The following is a 27,601-nucleotide window of genomic DNA, read 5'->3' as shown; positions in this document are numbered from 1 at the left end:
AATTTATTTTTACTATATATCAAATGAAACAAACAAAAATAAATAAAGGCAATACATTCAACAAGTCAATATGTGCTCCACTAGTAAAAACAGTAACTGAATATCGTAATTTATAGATTATGTATAACGTTTAACGATGTTGTGCTTAGTACTAAGATATGGAAGTTGACTGACAATAAAATTAATTATAAAACTAGGTTTAATCAACAATTGTTTACATAAGGAAATGGCAGTGGTTTTCCATTCGATTGTTTTGTTTGAGCGTTTGATTTGGCTATTTGATAAAGGACTTTTTGTTTTTAATTGTCCTTGGACAGTGTTTCATGTTACATCTGCAATTTGCGGAAGCAAATTTTTTGTTCTTCCCTCGCAGTCAATTCAACTTTATGCCTTATACACCATGTTCTGTATTACAACTCTAGAATCAACTGACGAGGACAGGTAACTTTTGGCCACTGAAAGCTGAATTTTTAGTTCAGTCGAGGTGGTCGTGTTGTCTTGAACGCTAGACACAGTGCAGGCTGTGTTGTCTCGATATCCCAATAACTTGAGTTTGAATTCCGGCGAAAGAAGATTAAATGCAGATTTAACATGATTGAACTGATATCAAGAGTAATAATGTATATATTTACTCACTTAATTAAAAGACTGTATCACATATTGTCTTTATTTTTTAAATTCGTCTGTTCATATGACGCTCAAATAAAAATAAAGTATAAATATGCCAAGTAAAGTACGAATATGAAGCTTTAAAGACCCGTGGTTTGCTAAATACAGATTACGAATCAATTATAGAGGCGGGAAATAATAAGAATTTCGAAAGTCAACGTTTTGTTAACATACTATTTACAATAATAACCATATAACACATACACTTCATGTAAAAGAGGGGCGAAAGATACCAAAGGTACAGTGAAACTCATAGATAGAAAATAAATGGTTAAAAAAGAAAAAGGCAAACAGACAATTGTGTAATTAACGGTAGAGGAAGATATGTACGTTGCTGAGCATATTACAATTTAAATAACAGTAAGCTTGACTAATTATATATGTCCTGATGCAATCCAACAACATTATTATTTTGTAAAGTATGTACACCAATGAAGTAGCGTAATTTTAAACACATCACATAAGACAATCTAAATAATTAAGAAGAAAAAAATACACAGTAAGATATAATTACCTAATATACATTGCTAAAATGGTGAATTGAAAGATGGTAATGTTATGCCTATATACACAAATTGTGCATAATCAACTCTAAAGAAAGTATCCCAAACAATATAAAAATATAAAAAGGCCTTAAGAGTGTAGGGGTATTACCAGATGATTTTGCAACTTAACAGACTACATAGTTAATATGAATGCCCCATGTAACATATTTATGTATCCTCTTTCTTTCCTACAAATAAACTCATCATAGCTACCAGGATTAGAATTTGTATTTACGCCAGACGCGCGTTTCGTCTACAAAAGACTCATCAGTGACGATCGAATCCAAACAAAAAAATTTAAAAAGGCCAAATAAAGTACGAAGTTTAAGAGCATTGAGGATAAAAATTCCTAAACGTTTTGCCAAATACACCTAAGGTAATCTATTCCTGGGGTAAAAAATCTTAGTATTTAAAAAATTCAAAAGTTTTGTAAACAGTAAATTTATAAATATGACCATATCAATGATAATTCCTCCAAAGATATATCATCCTTAAAATAAAGATAACGATGCAATAGGCAACTTTATCAATATTGAGCTCGTTTTCTAAGAGAATGAATTTGTAGTATATACTGTAATATTCGAAAAGTAATGTTCTCTAGATATATTTTCATTTTAGTGTTCAGTTACTTGTATATAGTTCTGATTGTACGGTATGAGATTGTCGTTTATAGTATCATAAAATAAAATTAAGAATGGAAATGGGGAATATGTCAACAAAACAATTACCAGATAAAAAAAACAGAAAAACAGCCGAACTCTATCAATGGGTCTTCAAGACAGTGCGCAAATCATAGTAGGCAAAAAAACCAAGGTTTTGTATTCAGTTAGTTTCTATAATACAATTCTTCAGTATAAATTAGCCGACACATAAAAAGGCCTTAGGTATACTTACTTTTCTTTAATATAACAGGAAGATGACATTGAGCGACGAATTTAATAATCCGTTAACCTATTTTATGTAGGAAGAATTTAAACATCACATATCATTGTACTGTTTCATTAACATTGTCCAGCTGACATATCAAAAGTATGTTTACGAGTGTGTTTCATGAAACGCAAGTGTATTAATACTTCCCTATTGTAAACTGTGCATTTTCTAGGCAGCAACATTCCGACAGCACCTTCATGTATATATCTACAAGATATTGCAGAGTTTGGAATTCCTATCATAATTTCTATTCACGAAATAGTTAAAACAAAGAGTTTAAAGTATTAAAGTTGAAATCATTACCTCGCAAATTTGACTGACGTGATCACGATTCATTCTTTATTTTCTTTGATTTTATTTTTGTTCTGTTTGCATTTTCGTCGTTTTCATTTTTAATCAAAGCATTTGTCAATTTGTTTTCGAATTACGATTTTGAATATCCGTTTGATCTCTTTCGCATCATGTTTAAAAGACAAACGTGTATTTACATTGGTCGGAACCGTCCGGTACATATCTATGTCAGAAGAAATATTTGTTTTTTGTTCACAGTATTCGAAACAAATTCCGTTAAACCCCAGCTCCTCATCCTTTTAAACATATACAAACGTATGATGGTTAAATGAGACCAGGGGCCAATTTATGATTAAAAATTGAACATTTAAGCATCTACTAAATTTGTCTGCACCATTTTGTAAAATGTATGCAGGTAGGTTTCACTGTCCGTTACCATAACCGTGTGCTCTTTTTATATATTACGAAGTTATCGGACGCGATTTAGTGCCGAAAGTGTAATTGCACATTATAACAAATTAAACATGTGGAGCCAAACAATGTTTACATTTTGGGAGCAACCACGTTCCATCTGCTTTTTACGGAGGTTGTGTTGCTCTGTCGTAAGTTAAATATGTCATAAATAAAGGCAATAGAAGTATACCGCTGTTTAATATACATAAAATAAGTTAACTGAAACAAATCCGGGTCACAAACACAACCTGAGGTAAAATGTGTTAATGTTGTTGGTAATTCGTCTTCAACAGGCGAAAATACCAAACGGATATTCAAAATCATTAGTCCATATCAATTTGCCAGTGCCATGGCAAAATAAAAATAGACAGAAACAAACATGATAAAGGCAACAGTAGTATACCAGTGTTCATAAGTCAAAAATCGATTGAGAAAAACAAATCTGGATTACCAACCAAGCCGAGGGAAACACATCAACCATGAGAGAAAAAAAAAAGGAACAACAAGAATACCGAATTGCAACAAAAACAAATGCCAACACACATATACACGAACTAATTGAGAACGAATGCCATATTCCTGACTTGATACAGGATATCTTAAGGAAAAACAAGAATGTGTCCATTTTACACGGATGCCCCATCCGCAGTATCATTTTCTATGTTTAGTGGACCGTGAACATGGGGTTAAATCTCTAATTTGGCTTTGTAATTAGAAAGATCATGTCACAGGAAACATGTGTACTAAGTTTCAAGTTGATTGGATTTCAACTTCATCAAAAACTACCTCGACCAAAACCTTTAACCTGAAGCGGGACAGACGGACGGACGAACGGAAAGACGAACAAACAAACGGACGGACGCACAGACCAGAAAACATAATGCCCATAAATGGGGCATACAAATGAGATGAACCTGTTTTAAAGCCATGCAAAACTTCCCGCTTCATGAGTTCGTAAAATAGTATCGCTAAAACAGGATGTGACTGAAATACAGTACAAACACACGCAAGAACATTCAAAACAGAGAAATGCACACACAAATAATATAAACGTTGAATCAACATGCAAATCGCAGAACAACAACGAACTTATCGCATCAACGATAAACACCACAGAATATAAAAACAGTGATGCGCTTACGTAAATAACATGAAATCTCAAACTTCATACTTTATTTTACAATTTCCCATCGAACTTGATATGAAAATACCACACGTACAGTTGAAACTGCCTCATATCTTGACATACTTCTAGAAATTGACATTGGGGTGGGTTGAAAACAAAACTTAAAAACAAAAGAGTTCCGTACAGCTGCCAAAGTGTAATCTGTAGCAATATTCAAACAGCACTTGCATATGGAGTAAATATCTCCCAGTTGATACGATATTTTTATGGACGCTATCTCGAGTTGTTTGACTGCTATGGAATATCTGTTTTACAGACGATGACAAACACTCTTCAATTTGCGTAACTACAATTTTGTTCGCTTAACCCTGAGTGTGACTTACCGACTTACACTTATCACGGCGATTTAACTTACAGTATCAACACGATGGGTACTGTATATCGAGCAGGATATACTTTCACATCCTGAGCACCTTCAATCATTCCATTTTTTGTGTTGCACAATCTTTAAATTTGTATGTTGTGTTTTGTGAACTGTTGTTTTTGTTTGTCTTTTTCTTTTGAATCGTAACGTTGTCATTTTGTTTTCGTCTTTCGATTAGGTTAAATGTACCTTTGACGTCTTTATGTTTAATCCACCATTTTCTACACATCAAAACGCCTGTACCGAGTCAGGATTATTACAGTTGTTATTCTTTTGTGTGATGTGTTTGAGCTTTTAATTTTCCATTTGATTCCGGAGTTTTTAGTTTAGAAATTTCCTCAAGGTTTGGTATTTTTTCAAGAAGAACAATATATATAGAAACTGTGTTTAACATGCAGAGTTCAAAAGACAGAAAGTTATTAATTATCAAGTTCGAAAAAAAGAATTTAAAAAACTCTTTAAAAAAAAACTAAACAAATATTGAATTTTATTCAGTGAAATTACAAGAATCTCACTGTACACATGATATATATGAGTAACTGCTTGAATATATTTATAATAAAGTAAAATATTTAACAGGAAAAATTGTTAAGTAAAACAAAATTACAATGATTAAAACACAAAGCTTACCAATAACATTATAACTGATATATTTCAATTTATTAAAATTCATTTAGATTGTATCTGTAGTTCTATGTTTTAATACCTGTTATACATCATTACCTTTGATTAATACCTTATAATTTTATTAAACCTGTTTGTCATCATACCATTTATCACACAATTGGATTTTATCAGATACCTAATCTATTATATTCGTTAGCGAGAAATTAAATGTTGATTTGCCAAATATATAGTGAAACCAAATAATAGGTTTCTAAAGAATGCCTTAACTTATATTTTTAAGGCAATAACCAATCATTAGAGGTGCCATTTCACAGAATGAACACAGCAAATGGAAGACCCTATTTTGATTTCAAAATTCAACTTTTAATTTTAGAATTATGTTAATATAAAAAAACAACAAAACTATATTCACTTTATATAGCTTTAAAAAGTCGTTGTTAGTGAACAAAATGTTGTTTTTATTACCTCATCAAATTTTCAAAAAACTTTTGCTGTCTCAACACATTTAAAAATCGAGTTTACTTTTTTTATATGCCCTCTATATGATGATATTAGAAAACGATGTCTTTATGAAATATTTGATAAGTTCTAAAGCTAGAGATACCTATATGAAGATGTTCTATTGATTTCGATAATGTCAATTGCAAATGGTGACATAAATTTATATTTGATTTCAGTGATTATCTGTATTCTTTATTCAAATTAAAAAGACAACAGATATGAGAACAAATCTTGGCAGTGAAAACTATTTACCATAAGATTATGAAAATTGGATGTGAACCTAGTATTATCCTTCGGTGTTTACTTTATGGACTGACTATCTCCCCTTAATTATTGAACATCAATGTATGATATATGTATAACTAATGATATATATATATATAATGTTGTGTTTGTATTTGTTACCTCATTACTGTGATTGTAATGAACACTTTGGTTGAAATAGTCATAGTATATAATTATCAGTAGAAATAAACAAAATATGTACTGAAAAAATGCTAAAACTAGACCCTACTTCTGAAAGGCTTGATTTATAAGTCCGATTTGTAATTATGTAAGACATTATTTTACACCAGAACAAATAATATAATAGGTATACATATAATAATAAAAAAAAAACATATTAAACTGCATATGATTGATGTGATATGTATTCTTATTCTCTCTCACTCATTTCTTTTCTGCACGGATGTTGTCGTTGAGGCGCTGTGTTTTTGAATTGTCCTATATGAAAATGAAAGAAAGTTAAAAAAAAAAAACAGAAACAACAGATCATTTATTTTCTCAATTCGACAATATCTATAAATAAGAATACTAGTACTTCTAAATTTTGAATAAAAGGCTGACCTGAAGGACACTATAATCAGACATTATTCCACCATAACAAACAAGTTATTTAAGTTTCAACGCACAAATGGTTTGTAATTTCTTGGACATGTATATGATCTATAGCTCTTCTTGAGCATGAAAGTAATATGCCAGGATAACAATCATACAACCACATTTATATATATATCAGAATACTAAAATTCTTATGAAAACATGAGTAAAGACGAAATATGCCAAATCCACTACATTAAATCAACAAAACAAATTTTGCTGTTCTTCAAGTATTTTGTTATGATTGCAGATATGCTTGTGTAAGGATATTCATAAAAAAAACCACAACGTTAAAAACAAAACAAAACATCCAGACAATGCACGAATGAACTAAGGTTTTTCAAGATCATAATGTTATCGATCGGATATTTTTTCTTAATTTGATGTGATAAAAGGAGGGAGATAAAAACAATAACACAGAACTTTATGCAGAACTATTGACAAAATCGACCAAACAATTTAAAAGGATTTGATAATTTTGTAGTTTTCTCTTGCATACTGTATTATTTTGATTGCATATTCTGCATATAAAAGCAACACTTGAATGTTGATTCAAACACCTGTATGCAAGATACTTACATGTATACAAATTTGTGGTATTATTTATGTCAAGTCTTTGATATATATTTACTTACAGTATTAGTAGACTCGGTAGGTAGTTTTGAATCCATACGATATGCGTGTCGTCGTCTCTGATAATGACGGTAGCCGAGCCTGACCTGTTTACAATATAAACATCATTATACATATGTTAATGTATAAATAAGTACATATTTGTGTTAGGGGCCAGGTGAAGCCAGTCTCTAATTTCGTAATTTTCCCGCTGTGTTGAAGACCAATTGGTGACCTTAACCTTTTTTCTTCGCCTTGGTCGGATTGTTGTCTTTGTGACACATTTTCCATTTCCATTCTCAATTTTGGGTTACAGATAAATCAATTTCACTAAATAAATTATGTAAGTTTTTAGATAAAGATATACATCATAGCTAGTTTATAGTGGATATACATCATATATATAGCGAATTTATTGATGTCTGAAGTTTACAAAAATCATCACTAACGTCCGAGTATATCATTTATACAAACCATATTTTTTCTTTTGTGTTATTGCTTTCTATTGTTAAGATTAATACCTGATCATTCAGGAAACAGTGGAACAAACATATGAAAAACCCCTGGTAAAAGAATAATAAAAATAAGATTATTTTATAATTGTAAATAAAAATGTAGCTTGAATATAAACCTATACGATTAGACTAAACAAGCACAGCTGATCGCTTAAATTGAAAAGAACAAAAGACTCGGACTTCTCTTGAACTGAATTTTACTGTGCGTATTGTTATGTGTTTACTTTTCTACATTGGCTAGAGGTATAGGGGGAGGGTTGAGATCTCAAAAACATGTTTAACCCCGCCGCATGTTTTCGCCTGTCCCAATTCAGGAGCCTCTGGCCTTTGTTAGTCTTGTATAATTTAATTCAAGTTTCTTGTGTATAATTTGGAGTTTAGTATGACGTCCATTATCACTGAATAAGTATATAAATTTGTTTAGGGGCCAGCTGAAGGACGCTTCCGGGTGCGGAAGTTTGTCTCTGCATTGAAGACCTATTGGTGACCTTCTGCTGTACTGGTATGGTTGTTGTCTCTTTGACACATTCCCCATTTCCATTCTCAATGTTGATGTCAAAACTAAAGCGATAATAAATTTCATGTTTTGATAAAAATAGTAAATATACCGTCTTAAATTTTGGTACGTCTGAATCACTTTTTGTGTACAACATACTTTCGATATATATGCATTCCAACAGCGCATGCAGATAGTGTATATATCTCCTAGTTGATATTTCAGACAGTATGTTTCGTATCATGATTTCTTTGGTAAAGAGAGCTGCTTACAAGTAAACTATTAATCTAAAGCTCTTCACGAGTTAGTTGACCGTTATGGATTATCTGTTTCAAAGATGACGACGGATATGTTCCAAATATCCTATCCTCCATCCCGCTCTTTTTTCTCAAATTGACATCACCATATAATACATCATCAGATGTTTACTATCATAAGCATCAAGACGGACGCTACACTTGTTGCAAGATATGTTTACTCTATCTGGGCACATGCACTCACATCAGATTTTAAAGAGGTTATTGTTGCTCAGTCTACCGTAATTGAATGATGCGTTATAGACTACGCTTTATGCTTTCGTCGCTTTTTTTTTTGTCTTTTTCTTTAACGTTGTCAGTTTGTCTTCCACTTATAGATATTCATTTCGTCTCTTCTGTTCCTTCTGTAAATATCTTAAAGTTATCGAAATGAAACGAAGCTCCTGTTAAAATATCTTTAAGAATAAATTATCGATCCCAGAACATTAAGGTAAATGATTGCATTTAACACATATTTGGTTTTGAATAACTTTAACACCAATTTGACTGAGTGATAAACAAGTAGATGTCTAATATACCTGCAGAGAGTTGAACGTTGCAAATAGGTATTGGAACATGACCAGATCATCGTTTATAGAAAATGCTCCTAGTACCCATGTTAATCCAAACAACGGTAAAATGACACAAATACTTTTCAAACCAATCCTACGAAAAAACAATATACATTTGTTGGTACAGAGAAAAAACATTATGTTATTCACAATAAAACGTTTTTTTCCGCGATTAGTATTAATACTTTTAAAGCAATATGAAGTATTAAAATTAATGAATATGTCGTTGATAAAGTAAAGTTATTTCCTATTATATGACTAACAATTTATCAAGCACAAATTATTCTGTAATAACAATCCTAAGGGAAGGTTGATATCTCTTTGACATACTACCCATTTCTGTCAGTTTAATTAATAATATAATTATGCATATGTTAAATTAACAGTAGTATTTGTATCTCCATTTGTCCGGTACACTCGTAAATTTTTCACACTGTGTTTACCTCATTAAGAGATAACAGGCGTGTTCCCCTGACATATAATTACCATTACGATATCTATTTGTGTCTCAGCTCAACTCAAATGTTTTTGTAGTATTTTTTGTTGCCATGGTTGTTCTTTTTGCGATTGTGAGATTTCGACTGAATGAAGATTATTGTTATTTTCGTTCATCATTTCCATCGTCATATATAAATTAATGATTAATCTCTCCCCCGATCACCATTCAAGTCGATGTCCTACTGATTTGTGTGTCATAGTCGCTTACAATAACGGGTTAAGGGTAATACCTATATCTGGTGGCAATGCAGTTGAAGGGTTATGTTCAGTTTCGATTTTTAGTATGTAATATTGATAATAATATCATATATATATTGTATGCTGATAATGTTAGCTTAATATATCTATTTAAACGACAAACACATGCTACTTAATTTTTTTCTTAATGCAGTAACTAGACAGATGACCTAAGTGTCAACAGAACAATCAAGTGTGATACGATGGTGTTTGCCTGTCTCAGTACTGTCTTGTTCTGTTGACTGAATTGTCGTATATTCTGCTATCTGTTCATGAATGAAAGTTTTCACCAACTCGTTTCATTTTGTTATTTTTTTTCTAATTTTTATAACTTTTTCCTTCTAATAACTACATGTTTTTTCGTATCTACCTTCGTATTAAAAGATGTTGGTGATCAACGGAATACTTTGTTTGAATATTTAGCTATGTAATACTCTTCGGTAATTTGTTCCAAACATTTTGAAAGTGTACTTCAGTAAGTAGTTTTAACTATTTTCCTAATGCGGCGTTCACACATTGCCGATTATTGCTCCCGTTTGAGATCAGACAGCGATAAGACACGAAAAGTGAAAAAGTCGGATTACTATCCTCAATTATCTGGAATGTCCTATCATTGCCTGAACGCAGTCTTTAAAGTTCGTAACAGATTCCTATGGGTCGGGAATGGTCCGGATAGTTCGGCGAAGCACCCCGACAGTTAGGCGCGTCCCGTAACATTCGGGGAAACTCAGCCGATTTTGTCTAGTCGGATTACAAACGTGACTACGTCGTGACAGATTCTGCTGTATCGGATCAAAATCCTAACAATGTCCTGTGTTTTCTTGACGGTATCTTGTGGAACGGGAATTTTTCATTGCTGTTTTTCTGGCCATTGAGTCCAGATTGCATCCAGATCTTGTCGATTGCGAAATTCGTCAATAATACCCACATCAGAGTCCCGACAGATACAGAAAACAATACGACTGGGTCCAAACAAAGCCGTTTGCACTGCGGTAGAGCGGACCGTGATAGGATTACGTTCCGACAGTACCTGATCATCCCGAATATGCCGACAGTTTTCTAACGGATAACTTCCGTCAGCGTCGGTTCACTGTCTGGTCACTGTCTGATCTCTGTCGGATTACATTCGGTAGAATCGGGACGCAGTCGTGACAGACTCGGTCGAATTTTACCATGCGAAAGATACAAATCGGATAAGAATCGGATTGAGAACGGGATTATCGGAACAAGTTTGCTTGGAAACGGTTGAATATCGACGCTTCCTGAACAATATCTGATTGTTGTCGTGATTAAATTATTTTTTTTTTACAAATTTTAATTAAAGTTTGAATTTCCATCCACGATTCACAGGATCTTGATCAGACGTTTGACAAATTTCAATCGGGAATGGTGCTGTCAAGGACGGGAGTAAAAATCGTGAATGTGTGACCCTAGCTTAATATGACAATAAAAAATCTTAACTGGTAATGAATGCTGACAAATTAATCATCAAAACAAACTAACTTAAATTTGACTTGTAGTGTTTTCACAGCTAACCCTCTACTGGTCATCATTTTATACACCGTTATAATGATGAACATAAAATTAATCTGAAATAAACGATATACAAAAATTATTTGACAGTAAATAGTAAAAAAAATATATTATTCCATACTGGAAATTAGATTTTGCTTTGTTTTGTTGTTAGTCAATTCGAAGGAGTGGACTATTTTAACTGATTAATGACTATTTGTTTGGGTTTATTTTTTTTTTCGAACTTTTAACAAATGATCTTTTATAGTACCTTTGACAACCTCTTACTTTTACCTTTTTTAAGATACTGACATATATTTCCCAAGAACAGATATATTGTCCAAGAGCATATCAAGAACTTTATCTGTTGTTGTTATCTATCTATATTTTTACCATAGGATTGTCAGTTAGTGTTCGAATGACGAGTTTGACTAATTCAATGGCATCTTCCGCCTCTTCCTTGAAGGCAATTCCCTTTTTGTTTTAAAACTTGATTTTCCAAATCATATGTGCATGATGTGTGAACCATAAGTAATGCAGTCAAAAAACAGAATAAGGTGCATGACAAGTACCATATGTTTGTACAGTTGTTGTGAGTACAGTAAGAGGAGATTCTGACATGAATTTTGAATCAACATGACGTACACGTATTTCCGCTAGCTAAACATGCTAACTCTTGATTCATATTTCTATTGTTCAATCTCGGCAATACAGGGTTGCACCATTTTTTTAAATTTTTTTTTCAAAGCAATAAAACCAAAAACAAATCATTATAAGTTTCAAATATTGCATTTAGAAATATGTGCGACTTAAAAGAAAACAATCAAGTATGATCAATTACCAAAATTATTGAATGTTTCTAAACAGCAAGAAGTATAGTAAGCATGGACAGTAGTTATTCGAGGATCTATCTCGAGTTGGTAAACATTGATGACATATTTAACTTATAAAAAAACAAGGATGACAATACGTAAGACATCATAACCCCGCAAAATATCAAACATGTTAATCATTGTTTTCGTTGTGTTAACAGAACACAAAAACAAGCATTAGAACGATTAGCAAAAATACTGTATGATTTATTTGTATATTTGTGTTCGGTTTGTATTTTTCTGTTATTGATTTTTTTTTTAATATCTGAATAATTTAATACATTTAGGAATTTTTCTTTTATTCGTATTTTTTTTAAATCTAAATGTTTTTATACATAGGGAACAAACATACGTCTATAATTCATCATACAATTTAGAAGTAAATACTAGAATTTAAGAAAACAAACAAATTGCAAAAATAATATCGTAATATTCCTGATATTCCTTAATTCGGAATGGTAACGTTCTTACGCATAAACTGCTTCAACAAAGTTATGAGGAGGAAAGATAAAAATTGAAACTCCGTAAATTTTATGGACACCATCACGAATTGGTTGATACATACGATGTTGTTTCACTTCAGTGTTCTATTGTTACCTTGTTTTCCTCTAATAGTTGATGTTTCCCTCGGTTTTATTTTGTTACCAAGATTTGTTTTATATCAATCGATGTATGACTTTTGAACAGCGGTATACTATAGTGACTACTGTTTTTTGTACATACATACCAACATTACAAGTAGTGCTGGTCCAATGAACGCCCAGATGAGGTTTGATTCAAGGGTTAACCAACAACTGAAATAAATGAAAGTAATCCTCTGATGGTTAATATATACATTTTACTACTTGTTATTTTATTGTTTTGCATAAAATAAACAAATGGACACAAGATTGTAAAAATAAAGTAAAAAAAGAGACATACACACAGTTCAATTCTTATGCACACCTTCCATATGTTTGCTAGGTATAATCTGCTTGAAGATATTAATAGCCAAGTATATGGTTTTAATCGAGAAATATTGGATTTTGTGTTACCCGAGAAAAATTCATTGACAAATAAATGGCCAATAGTAAATATAAAAAATCAGTGGCATTAGTAAATTTCTTGATTTAAGAGTACAAAAAAGATTTTGTGTCTTAAATCACAGCCATTGTTTTTTTTTCAAAGATAATTAACTAAACTAAAAAAATTGTGAATAAACTGTTTAAGTCCCAACTATGTATTGGCTTCCGAAGCTACACAAAACACCTTACAAATATAGATTCATTTCGTCTTCAAGCCATTGTTCCACTACTAAATTGTCTATTCTTCTTACCAGTACACTTGGTACAATCAAAAATCTGATAATAAATTGTTCAAATAAGGCCTTCGAAAATAGTGGAATTAATTACTTTTGGAGTGTCAAGAACTCGTTGGAAGTACTTGATAAATTGCATGCATATATTGGTGATGTTGAATCTGTTCAAAGTTTTGATTTCTCTACCCTATATACCACATTTCCTCACATTTTCATTAAGAAAAAAATCACACACCTAATTAAATGGGCATTTAAAAAGTCAGAATGTGAATATATATGTTCAAACTCTTTTAGGTCATTTTTTAGTAGCAATAAACAAAAAAACTATGTCAATTGGACATGCTTTGATACTATATATGCCCTTGAATTTTTACTAGATAACATTTTTGTTCGCTTTGGAGATTCCGTATATCGTCAGGTTATCGGAATTCCAATTGGGACTAACTGTGCACCACTTATTGCGGACCTTTTTTTGTATTGCTATGAGTTACAATTTATGACAAAAATTAGCAAAGACCCATCGAAACAACATCTGATACACAAATTTAATAATACTTTTAGATATTTGGATGATATTTTGGCTCTCAATAATGACGACTTCAGTATGTATACCAAAGAAATTTATCCTGTTGAACTTACTTTAAATAAAGCTAATACTAACAATGACCACTGCCCTTTCCTCGATCTTGATATCTATATCATTAACGGAAAGCTTAATACTAAAATATATGATAAAAGAGATGATTTTTCATTTCCTATCGTTAATTATCCATTTTTAGATGGTGACGTTCCCTTGTCACCATCTTACGGTGTTTATATATCTCAACTTGTACGATTTGCTCGTGTATGTAACAATGTTTTAGATTTTAACGAGAGAAATTTATGTATTACTGAAAAATTATTACACCAGGGTTTTCGATATCACAAACTAGTCAAAACATTTACTAAATTTTATCATCGGTATAAGGACATCATTCGTAAATATAGCTCAACATGCAGACTTCTTATACGTTCAGGTATTTCACATCCAATTTTTTATGGAAATATTCTTTATAAAGCACAAAAATGTCAGTATTCACCTCTGAAGCTAACAAAACCTTTAAATAGACTTATTAAGAAGGGATATAGTTACGATACTGTTGTCAGGTCATTAAAGATTGCATATTTTGGCGTTAATATTGATTCACTTATAGGGTCTTTGCATCGGCACTAAACACATTTATTTAAAAACCAGTTGTTGGCATGACACGGGTTATGTTCTTCTCATATATGTTATGATGGTATGATACTAAACCCCTAACGGGAAGGATTGTGCCTGATATTCATATGATGAAGACATAATCTTTCAATCAGTTTAATTGAAGTCTGGTGCTGGCATGTCAGTTAACTGCTAGTAGTCTGTTGTTATTTATGTATTATTGTCATTTTGTTTATTTTCTTTGGTTACATCTTCTGACATCAGACTCGGACTTTTCTTGAACTGAATTTTAATGTGCGTATTGTTATGCGTTTACTTTTCTACATTGGCTAGAGGTATAGGGGGAGGGTTGAGATCTCATAAACATGTTTAACCCCGCCGCATTTTTGCGCCTGTCCCAAGTCAGGAGCCTCTAGCCTTTGTCAGTCTTGTATTATTTTTAATTTTAGTTTCTTGTGTACAATTTGGAGTTTAGTATGGCGTTCATTATCACTGAACTAGTATATATATTTGTTTAGGGGCCAGCTGAAGGACGCCTCCGGGTGCGGGAATTTCTCGCTGCATTGAAGACCTGTTGGTGACCTTCTGCTGTTGTCTGTTCTATGGTCGGGTTGTTGTCTCTTTGACACATTCCCCATTTCCATTCTCAATTTTATAATAAGACCAAATTCATATGATAGAGACAAACACTTCTCCGTAAATTGTAAACAGTAAAAGACAATAAATATTAATATACATGTGCATTGTGATAAAAAAAATAAAACAAAACAACTCAGTATAAAATAAAACTGATATGCTGTTGTCTGTTCTATGGTCGGGTTGTTGTCTCTTTGACACATTCCCTATTTCCATTCTCAATTGTATGGTATGATTGCCAATGATGCAACATACCACAAGAGACCAAATGACACAGAAAATAACAAATATAGGTCACCGTAAGCCTTCAACAATGAGTTGAACTCATACCACATTGTCAGCTACAAAAAGGAAGAAAGATACCAGAGGGACAGTCAAAATATAAAAGGCACCAATCAGAAAAATGTAAACAACTCAAACGAAAAAAACTAACGGCTTGAAAAATGAACAAAATAATGAATGAAAAACAAATCGAATTTACCACAAAAATAAATAATTCAAAGAAACATCGTGAAGTTTAGAACTTGGCAGGAAATTTTAAGTCATAAAGTCAACAATTTTGTTGACATAGCTCAATTAGTATTAACTCAATAAGTAACTCAGACAACAAATCAAACGATTTAAGGATATCATGCAATCCGTTACCAACAATTAAAACTATACAGATGAAACATGAACAGATACATAGAAGTAAACAAAGGCCTCAAACGGTAGATGCTAATAAAAAAAATAAAGAAAAATAAATATTTTACCAGACTGCATACAACTATGGCATGGTATTGGTTGCAAAAATTCGATATTTTTCATTTAAATGCAATATTTTTTTTATCTAATTGGTATATTTCTTCATTTAAATGCAATATTTTTTTATTTGAATGGTATATTTTTTCATTTGAATGCAATATTGTTTATTCAAATGGTATAATTTGTCATTCAAATGCAATATTTTTTATTTAATTGGTATATTTCTTCATTCAAATGCAATATTTTTTTATTTAAATGGTATATTTTTTCATTTAAATGCAATATTTTTTCATTTAAATGCAACATATTTTATTCAAATGGGCTAATTTGTCATTCAAATGCAATATTTTTTATTTAATAGATATATTTGTTCATTGAAATGCAATATTTTTTATACAAATGGTATAATTTGTCATTCAAATGCAATATTTTTTATTTAATTGGTATATTTCTCCATTTAATTGCAATATTTTTTTATTTGAATGGTATATTTTTTTATTTATATGCAATATTTTTTTCATTTAAATGCAATATTTTTTATTCAATTGGTATAATTTTTCATTTGAATGCAATATTATTTATTCAATGGTATAGCAGTTTTTTTATTTATATGCAATAATTGCATTATGAGAAATTCTTTGACGTCATAAGGTCAAATTTGCAGCAACGTGTATGATTGGTCGGTATTTGTTTGGATTTCTCCCCTTTCTTTCTAAACATGAGTGACCAAGAATGAATGAGTTGTCTCATTAGCACTCATACCACATCTTCATATATATATATATACAACGTAAACCAGACGTTTCTCAGAATGTTTTCTTTTTTGATAAATCATTTGCCGCGCGTTGTGTACTGATTGATACTTCAGTCTGGGACAACAAGATTTATTTTAGTACTAGTTGTTATTAGCTTTGAGCAAACTTCTAGTTATTGCAAATACTCTAATGTCGGTGTTTTGTGTCTATTGTTTGAATGCTAGGTTTTTTGTGTGTCTCGTACCGATCTTTTGGGTTATAGTAATCAATTGCAACTGATTAGTGCAGGTTGTTCTTTTATTTTACTGTTACACCACTGTACCAGCTTCGGGATGGGTTGAGTGCTCACAAACATGTTGTTGTACTGTAACACCACTGTCCCGGGTGAGGGGGAGGATTGGGATCCCGCTAACATGTTTAACCCCGCAACATTCTGTATGTATGCGTTTGTTCAAACCAGAAGCCTGTAATTCAGGGGTTGTCGTTTGTTGCTGTGTTATACATATTTGTGTTTCGTTCATTTTTTGTACATTAATTCGGCCGTAATTCTTCTCGTTTGAATTGTTTTACATTTGTAATTTCGGGGCCTTTTAAAGCTGACTTTGCGGTGTAGGCTTTGCTAATTGTCGAAGGCCGTACGGTGATTTATAGCTGTTGGTTTCTGTGTAATTTGGTCTCTTGTCGCATTCGCAGCCATACCACATCTTCGTTTTATATCAACCCTGCCATATTTTTTATTTGCCTGTCCCAGGTCAGAAGCCTGTAATTTAGTGGTTGTCGTTGGTTCATGTCTTGACTCATATTTGATATTTTGTAAAAAGGGCCGTTAGTTTTTTCGTTTGAATTGCTCACACTTTTCATGTCGGATCTTTTATAGACGACTTTACAGTATCAGGTTTTTGTCATTGTCGGAGGCCTTTCGATTGTCTATAATTGCTTACATCCACTTCATATTTTAACTCCGGTGGATAGTTGCCTTATTAGCAATCATATCCCATCTCTTCGTCTTTATATTTATACCTGACTTCTAAACACGTGTTTTCCTGAACAAGCATATTATATGAAATGTTTGTCACTGAGCGTTACAAATTAGCAACAAACAATCAATCAATTTAAAGTTGTGTTAAATAAGTGGAAAACTATTTGATATTTATTTATTTGTTGGCTGGGGGGGCAGAAGGATTTTATATATGAATATGGGTGCCTGAAAAATAGGCATGATTAGCGACAGATACAAATAAATGATAATGCCCTCACTTCACTTCTTTATCCCTCATCAATGAATTAAAACTTAATTCATTGATTAGGGATTTAAACTGACCACCATGGAATAGCCCAATAGTGTTGAATAGCGTTTAACACCAATCAATCAAAATCTCTTCCCTAGAATATCAAATAATCGTCCCTAAACTGTTATTGTCGGACGGTGTAGTTCTTATATTTATCCAGCTTATCGTACTACATGGATGTCCTTCTGAGGCTGTCATACCTAAAAAAACGTTTATAACACAGTTTACATTCTAATATATCTGCATTCATAAATTCATTAATATCATTTAGGCTAAACGACGCCATATAAAATTGAGAATGGAAAATGTGTTTGGTATGTGCCTCTGCCGTCTAGACAATCAGAAAAAAGGAGATGGAAGAGAGCCAGAAGATCTTCCCAATGCAAAAAAAAACCCAACAGAAATGGACTTCTTCTGGCTCACTACTGAAGAACAAAAAAGCGCGCACCATTAATAAGTTTTAAAAAAGACTTGCCCCTACCCATTTTTCCAAAAAAACTGGCATTGTTAAATATGTATACATAAATATAATCATCATTAAAATGCTATTGTATTTTAATAAGACCTATTGTATTACATGATCTGAAAATTGAGAATAGAAATGGGGAATTTGTCAAAGAATCAACAACTCGACCATAGAGCAGACAACAGCCGAAGGCCAACAATGGGTCTCCAACGCAGCGAGAAACTCCCACACCCGGAGGCGTCCTTTAGCTGGCCCCTAAACAAATTGGTATACTAGTTAAGTGATAATGGACGTCATACTAAACTCCGAATTAAACACAAGAAACTAAAATTAAAAATGATACAAGATTAACAAAGGCCAGAGGCTCCTCACTTAGGACATCGCAAAAAAGCTGCGGGTTAAACATGTTTTTTGAGTCTGAGTCACCATTTATCAGGACAGTAATTGGGTTTACAAAGATAGAATAATGTGCAAAATATAGATAAGGGCCGGGACCAAACCTATAGATAATATGATAAAGAAATCCCCCCTAGACACCGAGGTTCTGGATCCGCCACTCTTAAATGTATCTTATAACATACATTTTGTACGGGTCTAGATAATAGCTAATCGTACAATCGTACAATTTGTTTGATACAAATCATTAGATCACCCCTAGTTTTTGGTAGGGTTCGTGTTGCTTATTCTTTAGTTTTCTATGTTGTGTCATGTGTTCTATTGTTTGTCTGTTTGTCTTCTTTCATTTTTAGCCAGGCGTTGTCAGTTTATTTTCGATTTATGAGTTTATGTCCCTCTGGTATCTTTCGTCCCTCTTTTGTATCTTATTATATTATATACTGTGGCACAAAATAGAGTTACTTGTGTAACTTGTTTGTCATGTGCACGCAAGTATCTGTTTCTGTCCAAGGACAGGTTATGTGTCAAATTAACTATTATAACATTTTTTGCTCGACGTGGCCATTATTGGCATTAAAAGCCAGTGCACGAACTTGCACGAACGCCAAATTTAATTTGAGGGGCGATATTCTGACGCGTTTTTTTTAATTTTTTGGTAAATCATGTTTAGAAAGAAAGGGGAGAAATCCAAACAATTACCGACCAATCACAATCGTTGTTGCAAATTTGACCTTGTGACGTTAAATAATTTCCCATAATGCAATAATTGCATATAAATAAAAAAAAAAACTACTATACCAATTAAATAAAAAATATTGCATTCAAATGAAAAGTTATACCAATTGAATGAAAAATATTGCATTTGAATGACAAATATACCATTTGAATAAAAAATATTGCATATAAATGAAAAAATATACCATTTAAATGAAAAATTATACCATTTGAATGAAAGATATTGCAGTTAAATGAAGAAATATACCATTTAAATAAAAAAATATTGCATTTAAATGAAGAAATATACCAATTGAATAAAAAGTATTGCATTTAAATGAAAAATATCAAATTTTTGCAACCAATTCCATGCCATATACAACTGGTTGAACACTTATTAATACATAAGTCAAAAGTTAAAAAGTCAGTATCTCGAAATAAATTATTGTTGTGTGAATACACCGTGAGAATACACCACTGTCACTGATTACGAACGGGTTGACCCACCTTCAAACTAGTTTGATAACCCCGCAACATTATGTTTGTGCCTGTCCCAGGTCAGGAATATGTCAATCAGTAGTTGTCGTTTATTGTCGTATATCTGGTATTGCTGACAGACAAATTAATTAATTGAAGCACCATAACCTTAGAGTACATACATTTATTGGTTCGACCCCGACCTTGTTAAAGTAAAAAACACTTGAACGTTAGTAAAGCTTAGTCTTCAAAAAATAGTAGTAAGATCAAAGACTGGCCAATCTGACCGTAGGCAATATTTTTTCGCTAATTTAATTACGGACTTTAGCTGTGTGATTGGATATAACCATTGTGGCATGTCATGTCGGTTTAATACAAAACAAAATTCATAGTCATTTCACATCAATGAATTATCGTATTTAAGATGCGTAAGAATGACAAGTGAACGTGAGTCACCAACCACTCATCAATATTTGTAACATCATATAATACTTACATTCTTATTCTACATTCTCATACAAACAATTATTTTTTTTCTTTTTCTTAACAATTTGTTATGAGTATAATGTATCATATCATAATTTGGCGGTAAATACGTACAACTGCTGATTGCCATAGCCTTTAAGTTTAGTCACAATAGCAGTAAATCCAACAATGCAAGCTGGAACAACTGGAAATAAAGATTGAATAATTTTGTATACAGTGAAGCATACTTACTATCGTTATAGCACTCTAATATCTGCAATATGCACTGTGCAATATGTTTTGCACTTTCGTACATGTTGCTATCCCTGTTTTGAAGGGATTTTTATTCCCGTGTCTGTTGGTTTGCAGTTTTTAAATCACATTTTTCTGTTTTTTTATGCTTTTTTTATTTGTCTTTTTGTATTTTTTGGTCATGATGTATGCCCTCGACTGACCTGTAAATATAATTCCAAAATATACTCTTTTTTGTATTGAAGCTATGGATAAATCGATACTTGAAGTTACCTTTTTGTTTTCATATCGACAAGCAAATAAAATTGTTTAGCATGGAAAACATATGAGTTGTTCAATTACACATGAATTATCAAATAAAATTATACTTGTTTGTAGAATTAAGCCGTCTATTTGTATGTGTAATGTAAATTAATGTTTTTCAACTTACTCCAACATGCAGGTATAAGCTTATGAACTATGGAATTTGTTGGGAAAACAAATACTACCATTCTCACAATAAGAATACCCTCCGCCAGCATCAATGCAAAGTCTGTTAGGAACATAAAATGCAAGCCAACTGCAATCGCTGAACATATAACCTTTAAATAAGATAAACCAAAAAGCATAACTAAATATATAATAATTTAGCAAATTATAAAGTCAGTAAATCTGTCTCATTGCCACCAAAACTGCATCTTCCTGATCATCGTTTCAACAAAACTGTCCTTTAGCATTTCAAAATGTTAACAAAGGTTCGTGACTTCATCATCGAACTTTTTATAGAATCATTTAAATGCACATAGTATACTACAAATCCTTCATATTGGCTTTTTGTCAGAAAAGATACTTTATACGTAGTAGTTATTGCTCGATTAAAAAATTGTATAATGCTAGTCAATACTCGTTTGCATTTGTATGACTAAAATTAAATTTTTTCATGATTACATAAAAATGAAAATTCCTCAAGGAACTAATATCCAAATAGTTTATGCAATTGAATTGCAAACTTTTCAAATACATATATTTGTATTTAAACAATTGTTGGTTAACAGTAATGAATATTACAACGAATCTGACTAAAATTTCTATTTTAGGTGACAGCAATTTTTCTATGCGTTCATTTTATTTCTGATAGAAAGTTGTCTTATTGGCAAGCATACACCATCTTCTTGTTTTGATAATGACTGCTTGGTGTTGTTATTGGATACCAAAGTATATATTTGTAGTTTCATTATTTCTAATTGCGTTGTCAGTTTGTCCTCGACTTAAGTATTCAGGTGGTTTCTTTTTTTCTTGTTTCAGTTTTGAATCACATGTCATACCTTGTTTTTAATACTATATAACTTTATTCCTTTTTTCTTACTTTATTCTCTGTTTGTTTTATACCAGCTAGGAATATTACATACGACATAATTAATGCCAAACATAGGTTCATCAGTGTTTTAGTTCTATCAGTTTTCACATACCTACAACAGTAACAAAATCAATGGATACACGAGTCTTGAATTTAGCTACAAAATAATGAGAAACGAACGCACAAATATCAGGTTAATTATGTATTGTTGCATCACCGCTAGTGATTAATCGCGTTTAGAAACGTCAAAAACCTTGAAATGGGACGACATTGTGTTTTAGGAAGATAGATTATATGTATTGACGATAGATATCATCTTTTATTTGTCTTTGTAAATTATAAACTTAACTGTTTAATTTATATTTTTTATATATCCTTATGGTGTGAATGGGTGCTTATACAACCCGCCATTGTGTTTTTGTGCTATGGTGACTTTTTTTGTATTCTCGTCTTTCGTTTTTGCTCATGTGTTTTTTGTACATGCCATTTTGTTTATATTTGTTGACATATTTTTTGTTTTTATTGTGATTAAGTATCATAAATTACAAGTTCACCGAAATAAAATAGTTAAAATTGCAACAAAACATTTGAATTATATAGAAAATTACCCTTTGGTATGTGTATAAAAGTAAAATCACAAATATACCGAACTCCGAGGAAAATTCATAAAGGAAAGTCCCTAATCAAATGGTAAAATCAAAACCTCAAACACATCAAACGAATGTGTGTTACATGTAGTGTCATGGATGGATGGATACCCCATATTTTTGAGTGTCAATTATAAAACAGATCCTGAAGTTGAAGATATATACTAGGTTCTTTTCATTTATCTGCTAAGTATTTTTCTGAAGTTTACATCATAAAGAGTCCAGTAGTATTGCACCAAGTTGATGCTAATTTTTCAGCTGAAAGACATACCGTGACTTGATACATATATATTTTATTCAATGATTTAGGCCATTCATTCGCGAGACTTATTTCGGTATGTTGAACCAACATGTTTATCAAAATCTTACATGTAAAAAATGCGGTAGTGTTAAACAGTCCTACGAATGACTGTTTCGTTTTTGGCGGTCTCTTGGTATACCTATATTAGTTTGATGAGTGGTATTTGTCTGTTTGTATAAAAAATCGACTAACTTATAAAATTTTTGATAGAAGTAGGGAAACATATTTAAAGTTTTATGATCTTCCACGTAATATTTTACAATTAAAGGTTTTCATATGCAGTAATTGAATAATAAGTATTTTATAACTATCCTGTTACATCAACCAATATAAGTATAAATCATAGCTTACTAACATTTTCCGTTTTTAAATTGATAAATTTATAAGAAAGTAAGGTTCCAACACTACTATACAAAGTTGACCTTGATTTGTTTATTTTATTTATGTCTGTCTTTGGTCATCAAGTTCTTCTGTTTCGGTTATTTGATATCATTCGCCTCAGATATTCGGTAATACTTTTGATATGATTTGCATATCCCTACATATTTGAATTGGATTGGTCAGTTAGAATTTTTCTTTTGGTTAACATTTTGATAAACTATGTTTCTGAAACTACTTTTGGAACTTTTATAGTGATCTATTCATGCGCGATACAGATGCATGCAGAGATCCCGGGTTTTCAGCAAATTGAGATTAAAAGAAATACATAACATTTCTTTCTATTCTGATGAGTGTATAACAAAAAAGAAATAAATCATTTAAACTTCGGAAATGTATAAAACTAAATTTAAATAAAATTCAGCTTAATTTCATGAATAATTTAGCTGATTTACGTCATGGCTAGACACGACGTCATACGAATGACAACTTTCACGGGAAAGATTATTTCGTTACTTGTACGCTTCAAATTAGGATAATATTTCATAAAAATGAAGTTTATGAGAGAGATGCTATGTCATTTTAGATTTTTTTGCATTCAAAGAACATGCATGGATTTTAGAAAGTCAATATGGCGGCCAACTCCTTAGTTACGACTTGTCAAATGTGTATTTGATGATAGCTATATTAGCCATTACACAAAAAAATGTTAATAAAAAATCGCAAATAGTTGGCTTAAGAATTATAAGGATAAAATATTAATCAAAGGTACCAGGATTTTAATTTAATACGCCAGACGCGCGTTTCGTCTACATAGATCGAAATAGTTAAATAGCCAAAGAAGTACAAAGTTGAAGACTCTTACTCACGAACTTAACATAAAAGTCCTAAGGACTTTTATTCAGTTTGTGAGTTAATCGCCCCGGTTTACACATCAATAACCTACAGAAAAAATGTGTTAAATCCTATATTGAATGTTCCTGGTGAAATTATTTCAGAAAAGCTTGTCCGATGCATTCAATTTATAAAGCGTTTGTTTCATTAAAAAAACAGTTATTGTAAGTTCAATATTGTATTTCATACTTTTAAGGAGTTTTTAAGTCAATATTGGGTAAAGTGCTGTACAATTTCAGACGGCTCGAATGAAATGTTTCAGTGATATTACGGTTTCGTCATCTTTGATTGTGTTTACTCTGTAGATGTTTCAGGGCTAGACACAAAACTCTTATTTTAAAAAAAAATAAAACGGAATGTACACTTAATGGACAATTCTGTCAATTGTTAAAGGTACAAAGACAGTAACATGTGTTTCTATCCCCAATGTGATCATTATGCACTAATATTCTAAGGTAATCATTGGCAACTGATTGTGCAGAATGAATCAAATGTATTTTATTTAAAAAAATACATGTCTTATTTTTGAAAAAGTTTAGACCATTCATTTGTTTTCTAGTTATAGTTCAGTAACCGCCTGGATAAACCTTCACAGGGACAACAATGGTTTTAGAATGCATATAAGCAAATTAAATTATCAAATATTATAATGTGTATGCTATTTTTAATGAATAGTGTATAAAATTATAACTAATGGGGTAAAACAAACTCTTTAAGTTCCGCTGATATTTTCATGTAAATTAAATAAGTATTCATAACAACAATGTTATTTTAATTACAACAATGCAAAATTGAAATTGTAAATCTTACCTCCAAAGAACAAAATGAATGAGAATTGTAATGACCAGAAACAAAATGGACACTCCACATCCGATGGCTGATATAAGGCTCAGTGGGAAATAATGAGACGGTGGCTTGTAAAAATAGTAAAATTATATTAAGAAAGATAGACTGATATCAAAGTACAATTTTTAATACTTGTGCAGACTAGTTTTACTAATTTTGTAGTATGGCGATGGTTCTTCACAACAAACCAATAACGACAAGTACAAATTTAAATTTGCAGAATATGAGGATGAAGATACCAACAATAAATTCAAACACAATCATTATGTAACGGAGTGTTACTTGTATAGGAGGACGATGTGATTTTCAATGTTAACAAAAAAAAAACGATATCTACAGGTAACGTTTTTCTTTTTCATATTGAAATATTATTTTAATAACAATATAAACCTTTAAAAGACGAATTGAAATAAAGAGTCATATTATTATCCGATACATAAAATCTGCCTGACTGATTGGTCAAATTTCCCAGAAAACGCATTTTTTGTGTTTTTAATTATATTTTAAATCAGCACTGGACTCATTTTAAATTGATATGGAATTTAGTTTCATCAACTAACTGCCGATTATCTTTCGGTAAACAGGCACAGGAATAGATGAAACGATTTATGCGCAAATGAAGGAAGCAAATTTAAAGGTAAGAGATTTTGGATTGATATGTAAATTGATTTAAAATTAATGTTGGTTTTTGTGGGATTTTCTACTTCGTCCTTATATGAAAAAAAAGTGACCTGACCCCTTCAAAAAAACAAAAAACGACAAACAAAAAACAAATGTTTGAAATTATCATCTTGTCAGAACAATCCTCCAATGCTCAGGACGGTAGGAACAGTGAACAATTTGACGTCAGACAGTTGAAAGCTTGGACAAATTAAATATGTTTTAAGAAATCAATGTTTTTCTTTAAAAAAAGTCATTCGACATAATCCATAGAATCCCCGAAACAAGCATTCACCAAAAGAAGAATGAATACTTGAATGAAACATAGTCTGTTCGTTATGCTTTGATACCCCAAACATTAATGCATATTTCAGACATTTTTGCATTGTTGAGTGCATGGATTTTGCTTAATTAGCTAATACAAATGTCCAAAAGGAATTGGTCAATTATAGTTTATGACTGATATAAAGTTTAAGGCAACTTCACGGGTTAAATGCTCAAAAATTGAAAATTGTAAATATAAAGTATCCCGGTGCTGTCAGTACAATAAAATAGTGCAGAAACAGAAAGACTATTATCCAGTGCAAACTAACTCCAATAACCCCCAACACGTAGGGTATGAAAAGATAATATTTCAGAAACATTAGTTCAGTTTAAATCCGTTAACATATTTGCACATGCAAATAATAATTACATTAATTGGAAAGAACATGAAAATGGATTTCGCTGCACTATACTTCTATTTGTCATCACTATTCGTTTTTCATATCGCGAGCACAAAATATTTAGAGAGTAAACATAATAAAATTATAGAAATAATAAAATGCAGATGTGATATTTTATTGAGGAACTTTGATATATTATCTAACAGAAGTAAACATACTGTCCTCCCTGGGCTCATCAAAATGGCAAAATTAGTTGTATGATTATATTCACATATCGTGTACGAGTCAGTAGCATCAACAACTCGTGAACCAAATGTCGACCACGCTCCATTAAAAGTATTTCTATAAGATAAGTATCAATGTCACATTTGCAGTTTTTCTGTTGATATAATCTTGCAAAAAAGCACAAAAGGGTAAATTCGAAAATGATATACAAATGATAATGTGTATCTTCACAAAGGATATTTGAAAGGATAATGTTTAATTAACAAAACTGAACATAATGTTGGAATCAACCAAGATGACCATGTATAGTTTCCAAAAGGCATATTCAATTCATGTTTCAATACATCTGTCGTAATATGTGACTTTTATGAATGGTGATTACTGTGTTAAAGTAAATAATTCAAACCACATTAATTTCCTTTTGTAAAACGCGTATTTCAGTATATTACTGTTCCGGATTATGGGAGTGTTGAGAGGTTTCAAATATTGTTTTCACTACCACATGCGTTAGCCTGTCATATATATATGTGTTTTCCTTTTATTATTTAAGCAGAAATAATGTTTTCTTGTGTTTGATGATTATTGTTGCAGGCAGAACGATCAACATCCAACTATTTATTTCTGGAAAATAGTAGTCCTATTGACCATCAAAACAAATGTCCTCACTTCAAGAAAGACTGTTCATACTTACGAAGCACTAAAATCCCAATGTCCACAAAATGGTTTGGAATAGTTTTCCTTGTTGAATAGAATACAAAAACAAGAATGTTATTCTAAACATAATAATGACACAAAAATTTAGACAGTGATATGTATGTCCGAGGGAGATACATTAATTTCTTTAAAGATAAAATGAAATATTATAACATCAAGTTTGAGAAGAACAATATGCGTATTTTCATTCC

The 27,601-nt window shown here is 31.6% G+C and overlaps 1 protein-coding gene across 1 annotated transcript in view; it reads right to left on the bottom strand.

Moving 5' to 3' along the window:
- Positions 1–4,907: 4,907 nt before the first annotated feature.
- LOC127739309 (adhesion G protein-coupled receptor B3-like) overlaps positions 4,908–27,601 on the bottom strand; it is a 39,205-nt gene continuing 16,511 nt past the window's right edge. Inside the window, exons 11-22 of the mRNA XM_052250981.1 lie at positions 27,388–27,434; positions 26,690–26,813; positions 25,111–25,214; positions 22,090–22,192; positions 21,175–21,325; positions 20,628–20,697; positions 12,783–12,849; positions 11,175–11,260; positions 8,904–9,030; positions 7,579–7,620; positions 7,081–7,164; positions 4,908–6,289 (exon numbers count right to left, since the gene is read on the bottom strand). Coding sequence (XP_052106941.1) covers positions 6,236–6,289; positions 7,081–7,164; positions 7,579–7,620; positions 8,904–9,030; positions 11,175–11,260; positions 12,783–12,849; positions 20,628–20,697; positions 21,175–21,325; positions 22,090–22,192; positions 25,111–25,214; positions 26,690–26,813; positions 27,388–27,434 — 1,059 coding nt within the window. The 3' untranslated portion in view covers positions 4,908–6,235. The remainder of the gene's footprint in view (positions 6,290–7,080; positions 7,165–7,578; positions 7,621–8,903; positions 9,031–11,174; positions 11,261–12,782; positions 12,850–20,627; positions 20,698–21,174; positions 21,326–22,089; positions 22,193–25,110; positions 25,215–26,689; positions 26,814–27,387; positions 27,435–27,601) is intronic.

Source organism: Mytilus californianus, unplaced genomic scaffold (genome assembly GCF_021869535.1).
Source record: "Mytilus californianus isolate M0D057914Y unplaced genomic scaffold, xbMytCali1.0.p SCAF_4, whole genome shotgun sequence".
NCBI classification, from domain to species: domain Eukaryota; kingdom Metazoa; phylum Mollusca; class Bivalvia; order Mytilida; family Mytilidae; genus Mytilus; species Mytilus californianus.
This window is presented reverse-complemented; position numbering and strand designations above follow the sequence as displayed.